This window comes from Ovis canadensis, chromosome 24 (genome assembly GCF_042477335.2).
Source record: "Ovis canadensis isolate MfBH-ARS-UI-01 breed Bighorn chromosome 24, ARS-UI_OviCan_v2, whole genome shotgun sequence".
NCBI classification, from domain to species: Eukaryota; Metazoa; Chordata; class Mammalia; order Artiodactyla; family Bovidae; genus Ovis; species Ovis canadensis.
The window spans coordinates 16,038,593-16,056,917 of NC_091268.1; the positions used below are offsets into that span (position 1 = coordinate 16,038,593).

At 53.5% G+C, this 18,325-nt stretch overlaps 1 protein-coding gene across 5 annotated transcripts in view; it reads right to left on the bottom strand.

Annotated features, from left to right (window-relative positions):
* The window catches only part of LMF1 (lipase maturation factor 1), a 51,682-nt gene that overhangs the window by 31,768 nt on the left and 1,589 nt on the right, over nucleotides 1-18,325 (bottom strand). For 2 of the 5 annotated variants that reach the window (XM_069570451.1, XM_069570452.1), the window contains exons 2-3: nucleotides 13,680-13,989; nucleotides 10,024-10,034 (exon numbers count right to left, since the gene is read on the bottom strand). In XM_069570451.1, the coding sequence (XP_069426552.1) occupies nucleotides 10,024-10,034; nucleotides 13,680-13,989 (321 nt within the window). Of the gene's footprint in view, nucleotides 1-4,541; nucleotides 4,693-10,023; nucleotides 10,035-13,671; nucleotides 13,990-18,325 lie in introns of those variants that run through there. The other 3 variants (XM_069570454.1, XM_069570453.1, XM_069570455.1) reach the window with 3 other exon arrangements.

The window sequence follows — 18,325 nt, forward strand, 5'->3', positions numbered from 1 at the left end:
GGGGCTTTGCCTCAGCCGCCCCCCAACAATGCGTGGCTGGGGCTGTGGCCCATCCCACTGCCGACTGGGCTGCTGCTCAGGGGCTCTGCCTGCAGGGGTTCCACCCAGTGTTCCACCTGGGTCCAGCCCAAGACCTGGCCTTTGTGCGAGCTCGAGGCAGCCCCTGAGCTCCGGACACCTCACGGCAAGCGCAGCTGCTCCACAGACACTCAGGACACGAGGACTCGGGGCTCTCGACATGACGCACAAGCACACCACCAGCCTGGCTTCTGAGCCAGGTGCCCGGAGCCCCACTGAGGCTCCTGTCTAGGGCGCTGCCCGCTGCTGCCCGTGACCACTCAGAGGACCTGAGCTCCACGCCCCCTGCAGGCTCGGAGCTGAGACGCGCTCCAGCGGGAACCAGGCTGACGCGCTGTGGGGAGGGTTTTGGCACCCACCAAAGACCTACGTCAGAGGTAGTGGGGGTGGAGGCCAGAGGGGGAGAGCAGTCCCTGCTGAGGCCCACCTGGGTCCATGGACACCACGCAGGTTTCACCCCTGAATCCGGTCTGTCTTCTGAATGCTCAAAAGACAGGCGTTGAGGCTGAAGCCAAATGGAAAACCATCAACTGGACATGAACTGGAGACGAGCCAGCATCCCATGATGAGTGCAGAACCCTGGATTAAGGAGGTGGCCCCTCCCCGGTAAGTGGAGGCTGTGGCCACCAGGCCTGCTGGACACGCTGGGAGCTGCTCACGGGAGGAAACTGTGCTGGCGCCGGTCTCCGTTCAGCGGGCCCACCCAGACAAGAGCTGCTATTGTGACAGCAGCAAAGCACAGCTTCCTCATTTAAAATCGCTGTTTCAAGATATCAAAAGGAACTGGTGCACAACTGCCAACCCAGGCCGACCTAACAACGCCTCTCCCTGCGCTGGCGGAGGGCAGGCTTGCCGACGCTGTGTTCCTCCCGCGCCCAACAACGGGGGCGTGGAGCCAGATGCTCCAGGGACACACTGGAGCACCCGCGGTGGGCTCAGAGACCAGGGCCTTCTCTGCAGGCCGCAGTGGGCTCACTGAGACCAAAGCCTTCGCTCGCTCCTCAGAGCCTTCCAGGCTCAGGACACAGGCCTGTCCCTGGCATGGCAGCAGCACTGGGGTGATGGGAATGAAGCCTGCCTGTTGGCCTCGCCTCAGACAGGTGACGATCAATGCTGAGGAAACAAGGACAAGGGCCATCTCGCCAGCTGCTTTTAGCTGTTCTGTGCAAATCTGATCCAAGAAAGGGTTTCTTAAAAACGACCCTGAGGGTGCACTCCAAGACACCCCGGGGAGGAGGCGGTGGGGACGTGCTGCGCCTCTGGCCTCACCCCGGCACAGTGAGGCTCCTGCCCCCAGACCACAAGGGCCCTGGGATGAACAGGGCAGCGAGTCATCAGTGGTGCCTGGTCGGACAGAACGTCCAGCTGCCCACAACCCCAATTCAAGGCCTTGGAAGTCCGCGCTCCAAATGGTGACAGTGAGCAAGCAGACGCCTCTGTGGGCTGAGGGGCACTGACAGGCTCTCCTGTGTCACAACAGTGAGAGATAAACAGTGTCGGGAGGGGCCGAGCCGCTGCGCTGGCCAGTGTGGAAGAGCTGCTGAGTGAAGCGTGATCAGAGATGAAGAAGCAGAGGAAGAGCCAGGCAGGGAGTGCCCTGGCCGTCCAGTGGTTAGGGTTTTGGGCTCTCACCGCCCAACTTCAATCCCCAGCCGGGGAAATGAGAGCCCACAAGCTGTGTGGATCCCGGCAAAAAAAGTTACTAGAGAAAACTATTATACTTCACTATCAGCTTAGCACTCAACAATGTTTACATGGTTGCGATGTAAAGACCAAATACTAACGTAATGACACTTGTGACGGCTGACCTGAGATGGAGGAAGAGCGCTAGGGAGGTGGGAGAAGAGCAGCGGGAAGTGCGTGGACGGCGTCCAGAGGCGACGCAGCAGAAGCACCCGACGGAAACACGACCGGGTAAGCCCGACGGAAACCCTACGGGAACGCGACAGAAACACGACCGGGTAAACCCGACGGAAACACGACTAAAACACGATTGGGTAAACCCGAGGGAAACACGACGAAAACATACCGGGTAAACCCGAGGGAAACATGACTGGATAAACGCGACGGAAACACGACTGGGTAAACCCGACAGAAAACACGACCGGATAAAGCCAATGGAAACCCAACAGAAATATGGCCGGGTAAACCCAACGGAAACACGACCAGATAAACGCGACGGAAACATGACCCGATAAACACGACCAGATAAACCTGACAAACACGACCAGATAAACCTGACAGAAACACGACCGGATAAACCCGACGGAAACAATACTGGATAAACCCAACAGAAACCCAAAAGGCAGAACTGCTCGGGGAGATGGAGTCACCCCGAGAACAGGATGGGGTGAGCGCAGGAAAACCACGGTGAGCTGTTTGTATTACAGGTTGTGTAATACATCTTGAATTTCTGATCCCCTCACACACCTAACTTAAAAAATAATGAAAAGAACGATCTTCAGGCCATACTCTCTGGTTGCAGTGTAACGAAATCAAAACCTGACCAACCAGAGATAACCTACAAAGCCTTAAGCGTTTGGAGTTTCTGACCCTCTTTAAACAGCACCTGGGCTAAAGAGGCAGCAACACCTGAAGGTTATGAAGCTGCGTGTCTGCCCCTTGTCGGGGACACCGGGCCTCAGCCCACAGAGGCCCAGGACCAGTCACAGGGGGGTGACCACCTGTCTCCACGCTTTCATTTCAGGTAAGAAGAATGGACGAATAATGAGTTAATCAACTCAAGATCTTAGAAAATACTAAATTCCTTCCTCCCAGGAGGAAGCGACCTATAAAAAGTAAAATTTAATGAGCCAGAACACATTTTTAAAAATCTGATAAATAAAACCAGTTCTTTGAAAGGAGCCACATGGCTACTGGAGGCGGAGGGGCCTCACAGGCTCTGGTCATCTCGGGAGAGCCGCGTGGGGCTGGGCTTGGGGGCAGGGGGAGGGCGGCTGGTCAGCAAGCATACTGGGGCTGCAAGACCAGCCACAGGCCTCTAGGAACCAGGTGCCAATGAGCCTGCCTCGACAGCCTGGGCGCTGGCACCCAGGAGCCTTCTGCCCATCGCGATGCTCATCATCAGCTATACTGTGAACTGAAAAGGAAACACTGGCCCAACATCTACGCGACTGAGTAAAAGTACGAGGCAATTTAGAAGATTCTAGACAAAAGCCCTCAAATTCAGGGTTTCTTCAATATTCTAGAATTCTGCTTCTGTTTTAGAAACAAACGGGTAACGAGATGTAACGGGAGAAATTCAGAAAAACTAAAGCCTCAATAATTATGTGAACAAGAAAAAAAGTCTTCAAAATATATTTTCTTCTTGGTTCCACTAAGTGACAGTCACCAGATTCTGCCAAGTGAGAAAAGAGAAAGGCGGGACCCGACACGGTCGTGTGGGGACGCCAACAAGCTGTGTCCACGCTTGCGCGCAGAGCTGAGCGGGCTCCAGGTGAGGCCGGAGGTCAGGCAGGTGCTGAACATGGGGTGGAGTGTTTGGTTCTCCCACCCCAGCCCCTCCCCTGGGCAGCGGGTCTCCCGCACTGTGCTCCCCGTGGCCGGGAGGGGACACAGAGGAGAGAGCAAGGCCCAGAGCAGCCTGAGGAGGCTTAGGCCAGATGGGCAGGCGGTGCTGGGACCCCAGGGAGGAGGGCCCCTTCCCGGCCACGCACGGTGAGGACACAGTGGCGCCTCCTGCCTCCCTCTGGGAACCACCAGCTCCTCTGGGTCCACAGCGGCCCCGAGTCACCTGACCCAGGCTCTCAGTCCTTTCCAAGGACTCGACCAGACACGAGGCCAGAACCACACAGCCCAGCAGCACCCACATCTCTGGGAGGTCAGAGGGCTGGGACAGCGGAGGCAGGGCTCCCTGGAAGAGCGAGCTCATGGCAGGGTGTCCTCAACTGCCTCTGATCCTGGGAAATTTAATCACAAGAAACTGCTTTCTGGGACATGGGGCTTGATGTGAGGGCCAGGCAAAGCTTGAGCTGGCTGGCAAGGGTCTGGAAACGCTTTGGTGGCCTTGCTGTGGCCACAGCAGCTCTGAACTCAAGACTCGCTAATCGCTTCCTGCAGGCAGGCTCCACTCCAGCACCGACGGGTTTTAATACAAACTTCCAATTGGGCCAGTAAAGCCCTCATTAAGCTGTTTTTAAAGCATGAATTTAAGAGAGGTAAGGGTCACAGGGAGCCTTTAACTTGCAACGGCTGGCGGGAAGTGCTGCTGTGACGGAACGGGGGTCAAGCATCCAGGCCACATGAACCTGCGGCTGCCTGGCCAGCCTGGGGGCAGACCTAACAGGTGGGAGTGAGGGCGGGCGCTGCTCTGCACCAGATACCCAGCGGCAGGTGACCCAACTGAGCCGGTCCGCAGCCCAGGCTCCCCGCCAGACCCTTGCCCGCCCCACTATGGCCTCCGGCACAGCCCACTTGTGTTTGTTTTAAACGCTGCGACTCACCACCTGAGATGCTGCCTGGAGGGTCCGCTGTGCTCTCAGCTCGTGTGCACAACACAAGGCACAACTCACACGGTTCACCCCCGTCGGCCCCGTCGTGGAAAACACACCAGCTTAAAACTTTGTTCTCAGTAAAGCCTGTTCTCTTATGCTGTGACCTACTACAAGTTGATAAAACATGCCTTTGTAAACAAAGATGAAAACATTTTATCTTTCTCTTTTTGATCCTGCCAGAATTCGCTTTCCAGCTGGCTCTCCTGCGGACTTCATGGTTTATCGTGACTGGATTTTAACTAGTTACACGAATCATCGTTTTGTGTCCAAATTGTTTGTGCTCCGTGTCTCCCTGCTGCACGGTGACTCCGTCAGTGGTGCTGGTGGCGTTACTTGGACCTTGTCTCTTATGGCACCCACTGTGTAGCCTGGACGCCAACAAAACTGAGGACGGCTGAACAGCTTGGGGAACCAGATCACATTTAGGACTCATGTAAAATAATTGTGATAGCGTGATTCCCAGGCATGGGAAGAAGCAACAAGGGAAAACATTTCCTGGATCATAGTGGTAAGTAATAAGACGGAGGATCCAGAGAATCTTTAATTATCAACAGGGCCTAACCTGGAAATTAGCAGCTGGAACTTTCAACAGGAACTTTCGCCTGACTCAGGACGAGCCTCCAGTATCCTGGGACAAAACTTGGTCATGTAATGTCTCCCAAATATTGGTCAAATTCCAGATCAAGAGGAGGAAACTGAGAAATGGGGTATTTCCTGCCAGCTCAGTAAACAAAGGCTGTCCACAGTCCTCACCGACTGCACCCCTTCAACATGAGCTGGTGAGCCCCGAGGATACTCAGGATGTGGAAACTCAGGACACTGGCGCTAAGAGCTGAGGTGCCCAGCAAGGAATGATTCCGTGCGTGCAGACTCATGCGTCTTCCCACACAGAGAAGCGCTGAACTCGGCATATCTGGTTTTCTTTAGTTTACAATAATCTTCTGACATTCAGACTCAGTTCAGTTCAGTCGCTTAATTGTGTCTGACTCTTTGTGACCCCATGGACTGCAGCACGCCAGGCCTTCCTGTCCATCACCAACTCCTGGAGCTTACTCAAACTCATGTCCATTGAGTCGGTGATGCCATCCAACCATCTCATCCTCTGTCGTCCCCTTCTCCTCCCACTTTCGATCTTTCCCAGCATCAGGGTCTTTTCTAAGGAATCAGTTCTTTGCATCAGGTGCCCAAAGTATTGGAGTTTCAGCTTCAGCATCAGTCCTTCAGGACTGATCTCCTCTAGGATGGACTGGTTTGATCTTGCAGTCCAAGGCACTCTCAAGAGTCTTCTCCAACACCACAGTTCAAAAGCATCAATTCTTTGGCACTCAGTTTTCTTTATGGTCCAATTCTCACATCCATACATGACTACTGGACAAACGATACCTTTGACTAGATGGACCTTTGTTAGCAAAGTAATGTCTCTGCTTTTTAATATGCTGTCTAGGTTGGTCACAGCTTTTCTTCCAAGGAGCAAGCGTCTTTAATTTTATGGCTGCAGTCACCATCTGCAGTGATTCTGAAGCCCCCAAAAATAAAGTCAGCCACTGTTTCCCCATCTATTTGCCATGAAGTGATGGGACTGGATGGCCTGATCTTCATTTTTTGAATGCTGAGTTTTAAGTCAACTTTTTCACTCTCCTCTTTCACTTTCATCAAGAGGTGTTTAGTTCCTCTTCACTTTCTGCCATAAGGGTGGTGTCATCTGCGTATCTGAGGTTATTGATATTTCAATTGGCAATCTTGATTCCAGCTTGTGCTTCATCCAGCCCAGCATTTCTCATGATGTACTCTGCATATAAGTTAAATAAGCAAGGTGACAATATACAGCCTTTTCCTACTTGGAACCAGTCCGTTGTTTATATTCAGTTCTAACTGTTGCTTCTTGACTTGCATACAGATTTCTCAGGAGGCAGGTAAGGTGGTCTGGTATTCCCATCTCCTGAAGGATTTTCCACTGTTTGTGGTGATCCACACAGTCAAAGACTTTGGTGTAATCAATAAAGCAGAAATAGATGTTTTTCTGGAACTCTCTTGCTTTCTCTCTGATCCAACAGATGTTGGCAATTTGATCCCTGGTTCCTCTGTCTTTTCTAAATCCAGCTTGAACGTCTGAAAGTTCTTGGTTCACATACTGTTGAAGCCTGGGTTGGAGAATTTTGAACGTTACTTTGCTAGCAGGTAAGATGAGTGCAATTGTGCAGTAGTTTGAGCATTCTTTGGCATTGCCCTTCTTTGGGATTGGAATGAAAACTGACCTTTTCCAGTCCTGTGGCCACTGCTGAGTTTTCCAAATTTGCTAGCATATTGAGTGCAGCACTTTCACAGCATCATCTTTTAGGATTTGAAATAGCTCAACTGGAATTCCATCACCTCCACCAGCTTTGTTTGTAGTGATGCTTCCTAAGGCCCACTTGACTTTGCATTTCAGGATGTCTGGCTCTAGGTGAGTGATCACACCATCGTGGTTATCTGGGTCATTAAGGTCTTTTTTGTATAGTTCTGTGTATTCATGTCACTTCTTCTTAATATCTTCTGCTTCTGTTAGGTCCATACCATTTCTGTCCTTTATTGAATCCATCTTTGCATGAAATGTTCCCTTGGTATCTCTAATTTTCTTGAAGAGATCTCTAGTCTTTCCCATTCTATTGTTTTCATCTATTTCTTTGCATTGATCACTAAGGAAGGCTTCCTTATCTTTTCTTGCTAGTCTTTGGAACTCTGCATTCAGATGGATATATCTTTCCTTTTCTCCTTTGCCTTTAGCTTCTCTCCTCTTCTCAGCTATACTACCAGCCCTTTGTTGCAGAACTTCTACATAACCTGGCTACTGCCTTGGCCCCCTTGGAGGCGTTCTCTCAGGGTTACTAGAGATGCTGCCTCCTGGGCCGAAGTCCTAGAAACTCCCGCCTGATACAGCGTGACTCCCACCTTCAGGCTGTGGCTGTCTTTCAGGCCCACATCTTCAGGGCTGTTGGTGTTTTCCTCAGGTGTGTCCACTCTGCAGCAGGCCCATTTCTGTGGGCTGTGCATCTCCAGTGTCTTTCATGGTGTCAAACACTGTGTGTAGAGAAGCAGCAGCTACTGTGGTAAAAATAATCACCCAGAAATGCGCCCCCTCCATGGGCTGTGGCCCGCGCCGCCGCCCTGAGGACCGCAGGCTGCCCAGTGTCTCAGCACGGCTGCTGCACCGCCCGTTAGTGTACACTTGACTTCCTGCTCCCTGTAAACTTCAGTCTTGTCCCTGCTTCCCCGTCCTGCCCTTGTAGATCCCCTGGATGGGCGCTGAGTACTGGTGCCCCGGCTGCAAGTACACTTTAGTAGGGATACAATGTCCACCATTAACTTCTCAAAACTACCTGCAGTTCACACCGAGTCGCTCCACAGAGGGGGAGGGTCCTGCCCCCACCCTACCTGTCACAGGCGCCTCCTTGCAAGACACGTGGCTACTTTCGCTTTAAACCTTCCTGTACTTCATTTTTTAAATCTATTTATCTGGCTGTGACCTTTGGTGCAGCATACAGACGCTAGCTGCAGTCAGCTCGGTTCAGTCTCTCAGTTGTGTCTGACTCTGTGACCCCATGGACTGCAGCACGCCGGGCCTCCCTGTTCATCACCATCCCTTGGGAGTTTGCTCAGACTCATGTCCACTGAGTCAGTGATGCCATCCAGCCATCTCATCCTCTGTCGTCCCCTTCTCCTGCCTTCAGTCTCTCTGGCATCAGGGCCTTTTCCAGTGAGTCAGCCACATCAAGTGGCCAAAGGATTGGAGTTTCAGGTTCAGCATCAGTCCTTCCAGTTGCATGGGCTTCATTGCCCCAAGGCATGTGGGATCTTAGTTTCCCAACCAGGAATCAAACCCATGTCCCATGCATTGGGAAGTGGATTCTGTACCCCTGGCCCACCAAGAAAGCCCCTGTCCTGTGATTTAGAGCAGGAGAGGAGGAAACACAGGTTTTGTGTCCTGGGCATGGCTGGTTCCCCTCCTGCCACCCCTGCCCCTGGAATGCGCCTCCACAAATAGTGCCCCCGGCCCCCTGCACCTGTCCTCCGAGGTGAAACGCCCTTAGGGGCTCCCTGTTCCCCCCATCCAAAGGCTGGGCTCTGCTCCTCAGTCCAGGTCCCTGGCCTGGTGGCTCCTCCTCCATTTATTCCTGACCCCGCCCCCTGTATCCAGCCCTACCCGTGAGCTTTTATTCCAGACATTGTAGTTTTTTCCCCTGCGGCCCTGGTCCTTTATCCCCTTGTGCTTGGTATCCTGCTGTGGGTAAGGGTGTGACACCCATGGGAGAGCACGTCTGTTGTTTCAACTGTGCGGGCAGCCCCTGGCAGTCCACTCTGGCTGGGCAGCCTGGTGTCCCCTGTACACGCGTGTGCAGGCCTGGGGTCAGCAGGACTGGCCCGAGTGCACAGAAGAATCTATGGCTCCTCCTCCGGCTCCCCCCAACACCTCCTGGATCCTCAGAACCAAGGAGGACAGGCTTCCCTCAGAGGACCATATGCCCACGCCAGCCTTCAAGAAGCGCTCACACTCACAGAGACCCCACCCACGTCTCCACTCCGACACCCCCGCCTCCATCCTCACCCAGGGCCTCTGTCCAGCGCCGGCCCCGCCCCACGGCCATTCTTCCCTTGGGAGCCCACTGGACAGAACCCAAAGGGAACCCACACAGAACTGAAGAGAGATGCTGGGTGCTACTATGTCCCAGTAATGGCTGCGAGACAGTCCAGGGAGCCCATATGCAGTCCCTGCTCGAGGCCACAAGCTCCAGGTCCCCTGTCCTGCTCATCGCAGGTGGCCCTGCTCTGCTGGTGAGGGAGTGACCTTTGAGGAGTGAAGCTGAAGACATTGACCTCCGACAGAGGCCAGACAGAGAGCATGACGAGGGTGGTCCTGGATGCCGAGGTGAGGCCAGCACAGGAGATCGCCCCCACCACCACCCAGTGCAGGCCTCAGGGCCACGGGGAGCCCCTGCTTCTGCTCCCAAGCTCAGAGGATTGGGGTCCAGACCGGCCGCACTCCCCAAGCCCTGCATTTCTGCCAACTCAGGGGCCCGTGGGGTGGTGCTACCCGCAGAGCACAGCAGGACCTGCAGTCTCCCGGCAGAAACCCAGGAAGACCCAAGCCCGTGAGGCCCCAGGAATCCTGCGCCTTCTGGGGTGTCTCCATGCACGCTGGGGAGTGAGGGCCGGCCTGCAGGGCACTGTGGCCCTCCAGTCACTAGCAGGAACACCAGTGCCGACGTCCTGGACGCCCGCTGGGTGCCCTCAGCCAGCACGGGAGGCGTGATGGGTGGAGGTGCGAGGCGGCATCTGGCCTCATCTGGCAGAGAGCACGGGTGAGGACACAGGCCCGAGGCAGCTGGTGCAGCCGCGGGAGACGAGACCCGCCGGCGTGCGCAGCCGACACCCAGATTATGTGACCGCCACTTACCAAAGGAGTACCTGAAAGACAAGAGGAGAAGAGCTGTCACCAAACAGCTTCTGATTAATGCATCGCCTTAGCTGCAAAAGAAGACTGACCCCGTCTCCAAACAGAACGGGCATAGCCTACAGAGGTCAGAGGTCACATTACTGGGCCACAAGGAAGAAGGGCCCTCAGGTGGCAGAGCAGAGTGGCAGCTGGGGCGAGAGCGGCCTTCAGAGGTCTCAGGGGAGGTGAACCTGAGGAAAATCTGCACTCAAGTGTCTGAGTGGAGGGCTCGCTGAGGCGCACCTGCCCTGGGCGTCTGAGTGCAGGTGAGGTGAGGGGAGACCTGCCCTTGTTTGCTGAACCTGGGGCACACCTTAGGTCCCCAGGTAGCCGTCACTGACAGGCGTTTCTTACTGGCCCCACCGCGCAGTCGCTCTGCAGGGCTATGCCCACAGCAGGGGATGAGTAAGTACGTTTGGAGAAGTACATGTAACGCTCTTCGCCCCTGAACAACCTGGCGCCAGCTGGGCTGTTGCTTCTGCAGTGGTTTTTCTTAGAGGTTTGGTGAGAAGCCTGTGTAGACGGGGCGCATGCAATTCTGATCCCCGTTGAAAGATCACCTGCGCTTGGTTTCGCTGCAAAGATTTCCTTCAAGCACCATGAAAATGTCCTATCCCAGAATCATTCACTTCAAATGACACCCCGCTCCGCTGAGCACAGAGTATCAGAGAGGCAGCCCTAGGGGGGGCGTGTCACACATGCCTTCCCTGAGGGAGCTGGGGCCCTGGGGAGGACACCGTGTGTGAGCCCCAGGCCACGGGAGGGAGCCCCGCGATGTAACATGAGCGGACCCAGGACACTCCTCACACCACAAATCCTCTCCTCCAGTCAACACGATGCCAGCACATAGACCCCGGGATAAAGGGCACGACTGCCCGGCTCAGCAAGGGCCCAGGAAGTGAGAGGACCAGGCACTGGCCTTGGCTGCACCACGGATAAGCCACACGCCTGTCCGGCGGCGGCAGCCGGACGCGGAGGCCACAGGTGTCCCCAGCCGTGTGAGGCACGGACAGGACACGGAGAGCGGTGCCGAGGGTGGGTGGGGACGCAGGCTGAGGAGGCGTTCTAGAGGCAGATGGCGGCTATTCTTGCACAAGTTAAATGGTCACACTTCGCAGTTTGTAAATAGAGATGCTTTAAGACAGACATTTGTTCGATGAAGTACTGACACGTGAAAGGACAGGGAGTCCGAGATTTGCAAGCCCCCAATGAGGGGAGGGCAGGTCCGAGGGGACCCCAAGCGCCTGTTTCCTACATCAGGCACCTTCCCCCAGAGAAGGTAGGACACAGACCCCATCAGCCTGGCAACCAGGCACGCAATGAGGCCAGGGGCAGTTGGGGTGCTCATCCATCCAGCCTGAGAGAGGCGGGCTTCCCACAGGGAACACCACTTGGAGGAGGAAGACAGGAAACGGCTTGAGCTCTCTGCTGAGCAGGAGCCTGAGCTTCCACAGTAAACCCTTTACAACAGCCAGTCACACGCTGCCTGATGGAAGAAGTAAGTTCTCCCAATAAGTGACATTGGTGAGCAGAGGAGAGGAAGGGGCTGACTGTCCGAACCTCACGGAGTGGATGCTAGCGGTGTCCCTCAGAACCAGCTGGAGGAGCCTGGGAGCTGACAGGGCCGCTGGCCGGCCCGGCCCCCGCCCACAGCCTGGCCGCGAGAGAAGCAGCCCTCTGTGGATTTGATGACGGGCCTCTGCTGAGGGCGCTAGGAAACGCCTTCTCATATCTGCACCTACTCTGAATTTTAAATCTCAAGGCTGCCTGATACAAGGTTTTTAAATATAGGTAGTTACATCTAATTACGTGAAAAGATAAAAGGTATTCATTAGACTTTTACAGCTTTTACTGTATTTTTAACAGCTGGAACTTATGTTAGAAGAGGTGGCCATTCACAGAACGAGTTTGGGGGATGGTCTATTGTTCTGGTTTTTAAAGAAACTCAGGTGCACCCTATTCTAAGAGATTCCGATTTTGCTCCCAAACGGTTTGTGTTAGCGCCTCACCTCCAACTGTCTGCTAGAGACAACACTGCCACTGCCACCGAAGGTGGCCCACAGGCCACTGACCACTCATCTCCACAGGAAGGAAGGCAGAGAACTGAGGAGCGGGAGCCCCCAACCCCACTTCTGTGTATGCAGCCCTTGGCCTCGAGTCACCCAGAGGCCTTTGCGCCAGGTGACTGGAACACTGAACCGGGTTCCCAGCGATGTTTCACTGTGTAGGAGGGCATCAGGGATAAATATTTTATCTGCTCTCCCCTGGCTGGTGGCAGGGGGCGAGGGGGGCTGCGTTGAATCTGCATAACTTTCCCACTTCCTGCCTGTGCAGAGGAGCACTTCTCCACTCGGGAAGCAGGTGGATGGGAATTTCTAACAAAGCGGGTTCTTTCAGGCTAAGCCTGTGAGCGCCCCTGTAGACAGCTGAACAGGAGCAGCGCCGGACGGGGAGGCCAGAGGAGCTAAAGCAGCAGCCTGGCCACGTAGCCAGTGGGTGGAGGCCCCTCCTCCCCAGGCCGAGGAACACAGGAGTCACCTTGGCACAGAAGGCCACGTCCAGCGCCGTCGGCGGGAGCAGAGAAGGCTCGTGCCACGTCCGATGACCACGGGCAGTGGGGAGCCACCATTCCCGCAAGGCCTTGGGGTGTCCCCATGGGGACAGGGCCCCGCTGCACAGCCGTGCGGTGGGGATGGCACTGTGCTGCTGCCCAGACCTCAAAAACCCACAGCATCAAATCCACTTCTCCACATCAAACCCATCTACACCGGGCTGCAGGCAGGAGAGCCTGGATGTCTTGGCATCTCAGGCCAAGATAAAGTTTTCCTCCTCAGCGGCCACGATGCAGGGGTCCCTCCGCACCTCTGCAGCCCTCGGGCACCAGCTCCCAGCCCTTTGAAGTCGATCCTTCGTCCCTTCTGCCAGAGGCGAGTGCCAAGGCGGCTTCCTCTGCAGGAAGGGACTCCCGGAGCGCCCAACCTCGCTCCAAGTTTCCAGAGATAATCCTTTCTTCCTTGTGGGGGCCAGGAAGATGGGGAGCGGGGAGGGTGGCCACACGCCGCCTTAAGCACAACAAAGAAGCCCTTCAGGATTCCTGCCACAGCCAAGCACAGATAACAGAACCAGAAACCCAGCCTCTGGAGGAGCTGACACTAACCGAGAAGCCTGGGGCCAAAGGGACAACTCAGGCTTCCCATGCATCTGAGCAGGACAGCACTGGGCCGGTCAGTCCCTGTGAGTCACTCGTGTTTTACACAGCAGAAGTCCCTGAGCTCTGGCTCTGCGTCTCTTCAGTGTCCCTGATCCCCAGGACACTCAACTCCCCCCATCGCACAGTCCCCCAGCACAGGAGGAGGGCAACATGGTCTCAGGTGTGGCCGTGATACTCCCAACAGAATCAAAGTTACTCCCAAAGCAGGAGGCTCCTGGGTTTGGGCTGAATGCGATCAACAGTGCCCCCACAGCCTAAGAAAACAGGTGGTCTTTTCTGAACTCATATAAGAAGACAGTTTGCTCACTCGCTCCTGGAGCCAGGAGGCCTTGCTAGGCTCCGCATAACGCCCCTGGGGCCCTAAGTCACCATGCCTGCCTCCCAGGTGCCCCATCCACCCTCTTACCAGATCTGTCCCACGTTGACCAGGGACATGTAGAGGACCCAGAGGGCAGCCATGAGGACCATATTGGCGCAGCCGGAGACCAGGATGAACGAGGAGATGCCCAGCCCAAGGAGAGCAAGGGCGTCCAGGTTGGCATCCATGTGAGACCAGTCCAGCAGCCAGAGGACGGTGGGGGCGTAGCTCAGGGCGTCCCAGCCGACTCGCCCCCCGAAGTGCCGCTGCACGCTCTGCAGGTACGTCCTGCACGGCAGCAGTCCCCTGTCTCCAATCAGCTGCTTGTTCTGATGGAAGGCCACCAAGAATGCCACAACTGGAAGGAAGAGAAGACGGAGCAGCGTAAGCAGGAGCACAGCCGTCTGCGGACGCTTCCTGGACGTGCGGGGCTTGGCCACGGGAGGAGGCTGGGCAGGGTCTGAGCAGCGGTTAAGAATCAAAGTGTGGACTCGAGGGGTCTGGGTGTTCCACAAGCCTGGGGAGAGGGTCGAAGACCCGACCCGGAAAGTCACAGGGCACAGGTGCGTGTGCACATGCCTGTGTGCGCTGCTCCTGCTTGCACACGATGCATATGTGCATGTCCAACACGCACGCGTCATACGAAAGACGCGACTGGCTGCGTGGGATGGCTAGGTAGCCGTCCCAGAATGAACTTTGCTTAAAGAAAATCTACACTAAAACACGTCGGAAATGTAGAAAGGCCTCAAATCTAAACTTCTACTTTAAGAAATCAGAAAAAAGAGACTACACAGAAAACAAACATCAGAAAAGACATTTTAAAAAAGAGGTGACTTCAATGAAATCGAGAACAGGAAAAAGAAAATCAAACCATCAAAATTTTATCGTTCTTCGATAAGAAGAATATAATTGATAGAAGTCTAGTCAGAATAACCAAGAAAAGGAGAGAAGACACCAATATCAGGGATGAAAAAAGGGACACTGCTAGAGATTTCACAGACAAAAAGATAATACAGGAATACTACAAATCTTAGATCATAAATTTGATGACTTAGATGAAACAGACCAATTACTTGAAATATATAAACTACCAAAACTCACAAAGGAAGAAATAAAGATAATACATCATAACCAACCAATTTCATCTCAGAAATGCAAGGCTGGTTCAGCTCTCAAAGAACAACCAATGTAATCACCATACTAACAAACTAAATAAGAAAACCATATGATAGCATCAATAGACACACAACAAAGTACACGAAAGAATTTATTCATTCATGATAAAATTTTTTTTTAGCAAACTAGGAATAGAAGGCTACTTCATCAGTCTGTAAATGATGGCTACAGAAAACCTACACCCAAGTTCACACTTAGAGATTAATGGCAATACTTTTCCCTGAAGCCTTGAAACAAAGCCAGACTATCTCTTCTGTCATTACTCCTATTAACACTCCATAGGAAATTCTAGCCAGGGCAATGAGGCAAGTATAAAAAATAAGAGTTATATAGATCAGAAAGGAAGGAAGGAAACTATTTCTATTAATTGACTGCCTCTGTAGAAAATCCCCCCAAATCAACCAAAATTGAAAAGAAGAAAAAAAGCCCTCATAGCACTGATAAGTGAGTTTATGAAAGTCACAGAATACAAGACTGACAAACAGAAGTCAGCTGTATCACTACACACCAACAACGAACTACTGTAATCTGAATTTTTAAAAAATTACAACAGCCACCAAACACAGGGTCTAGACTAAAAGCACTGACAAAATATACACAGAATCTGTATGTGGAAAACTACAAAACATAATGAAAGAAGTCTAAGGAGATCAAAATAAATACAAAGATTCATTGTGTTCATGAACTGGAGGAGTCAGCATTATTACAGTCATTTCTCCCCAATCTCATCTATAGATTCAATGCAGTCTCAATCAAAACATCCAGTAAAGTTCTCGCAGACACTGATGAGCTGATCTAAAATGTGTCTGTAAAAGTAAAGGAACTGGAATAGCCAAAATAATTCTGATAATGAACAAAGTTCGAGGCCTTATTTTACTCGACTTCAAGACTTACTACAGAGCTACGGTCATCAAGACAGTGTGGTATTAGCCAAAGTACAGACATATAAATCAATGGAAGAGAGTACAGAGCCCAGAAGCAGGCCTACCCAAAGGATGCAAAGACAGCTTAATGGAGAAAGACAGTCTTTCCAATAGGCGGTGCTGGAATAACTGGTCATCACATGCAAAAAAAAATGAACCTTGGTATATAACTCACATCTTATACCAAAATGCATTCAAAAAGGACCAGAGACTTCAGTGTAAAACATAATAGTATAGAACTTCCAAAAGAAAATATAGAAGAAAATGGACGTGACTTGGGTTTCGCAATAAGTTTTTAGATAAGAACAATCAAACCATGATCCATGAAAGGAAAAGCCAGTAAACTCTACCGAGAAAGTTTTACTCTGTACAAGGTATTTCTAAAAGAATGAAAAGACGAGCTGCAGATTAGGAAGCGTATCTGTAGCTCACACATCTGATGACAGACTTGCGTCCAGAATACTCAGAGCGCCATTCAAACGCAACAAGCAAACAGACAACCCAGGTTTCCAAAGGGCAGAAGATCTGGGCAGACGCTGAAAGTCATCTGCTTCACACAGAGGATCCACAGATGGCAAATAAACACATGAAAAGATGCTCAATATCATTTGCTGTTGGGGAAACGCCAATTAAAACCACAATGCAATATCATCACACACCTATCATAACAGCCAAAATCCGAGAAGCTGAAAATACCAAATGCTCCAGAGGATTCAGAACAAGGGGAACTCTCATTCCCTGCTGGTGGGACACACACGGTCCAGTCACTCTAGAGGACAGTTTGGCAGTTTCTCATAAAGTTAAACACAGATTTACCAAGAACCCAGCAATTATACTCTTAGGTATTCACCCAAGTGAACTGAAAACTTAGATTTACACAAAAGCCTACGTGTTCATAATTGCTAAAACTGGAAACATAGATGTCCCTCAGTGTTGGAATACGTAAACAAACTGTGGTGCGTTAGGGAGCATCGATGGAATGTTGATTCACTCAAGAGCATGGGAGGACCTCCAGGCCGTGTTGCTGAGTAAAGGAAGCAGACCCAAAGGCTCCCGGGAAAGGCGGACCCCGGGGCCAAACACGGTCAGAGCGTGCCAGGCACTGGTGTGGGGAGCAGTTGGTGACACGCCCTGGGGGACTCTGAAGGGATGGCACTGTTCTGTCCAGTCCTGGGGTGATGGACGACTATGCATCTGTCAAAACCCATAAAACTGTACATCACAAAACAGGAACCTTATCTAAACTATCAAAACAACCTAGCCAGGACCCCAGGGGATGGCAGGCTAGAGCGCAGAGCAGGACACGCGAGTGCAACTCTGTTGCCAACGTACCACGCGGCTGGGCGGCATGGACGGCGGGAGGGAGGGCTGGCCTGATTGACTTTGGAAATCGTTTTGAGTAAAAGCTACGAAATGTAAGGTCAAAGACAAAGGGCTCTGTAGAGAAACACCGGAGTCTTAAGTGGGGTAGGCTCAGACGTGAGACTCCTGCCCAGGCTGCAGACTCCAGGCCTGTGTCTGTGCAGACACCCCCGATGGGCCCAACACGCACCCCGTGGGAATCACCAACCCGCTGTGACCCCCAGCTCAGGCCAGAGCCTGAAGCTAAACGAGGATTCAGGGGAGGAGCTGAGCTCCTCCCCGGCCCCAGGAGGGCTCTCCCCAGACCCACAGCCTGTCCAGTCACCAGAGGACCCCAGATGAGCCCAGCCTGAGGGGCATCCACCACACACAGGGCCAGGTCTGCTCAGAACGCCAAGGCCACGAAGAGCGGAGAAGCCTAGAGATGCCGCAGCCTGAGGGGACAGAGGAGCCGTGACGGCGCTGCGGTGCGGGGACCCGACGGGAAGGGGCGCCAGGGGGAGGCTGGGTCGAGGCCGTGGCTTGGTCGCCCGTGTTTCCGGTGTGAGTGTGACGGACGCCTCGAGAAGCCGCTAGGGGCTCGGGGTCCAGGGACTCACTCAGTGGTGACAGCTTTTCTGTAAACGTGAGGCTTCCCCACACCTGCGGTGTGGACGCCTTCCTGGCTTGTGAGGAGCTCTGGCCCCTGTGTGGGCGTGTGTGGCGGTCGGGCACAGCTCCGTGGGTCCCAGCCTAGTTCTTGTGCCCAGGCTGCAGCAGCTGGACGAGGAGAACAGTGAGCTGAGGTCCTGCACGCCCTGCCTGAAGGCCAACATCGAGCGCCTGGAGGAGGTGAGCTGCCCGCCGGCTGCCCGCGCTCTTCCCAGGGTATCTGAGGACCGCCGTGACCTAAGACAGGGCTGCCAAGAAGGGGGAGCTGCCTGTAGGGGGCATGGCTGGCCACAGGGTGTACCTGCCAGCAGGAGCAGACTGGTGACCCGGGAGCCAGGACAGGCGTGGCCCTCCCTTTGCTAGAAGGTGTGAGGTGCTGCCCGGTTCCTGGGGCTTAGATTAGGGGCCTCGCAGGTGGGCAGTCTCTGACCTGAGTGTCACACCCATGGGCTGGGGTGCCGAGTGCGGGGGGGAGGACACAGGTGGAAAAGCGTCTTGCGGTGGCACAGAGCAATGACAGAGACTGAAAACAGTCAAGGGAAGTTTATGGAGGAGGAGCCGCTCCCGGAAGACAGAGGCCAG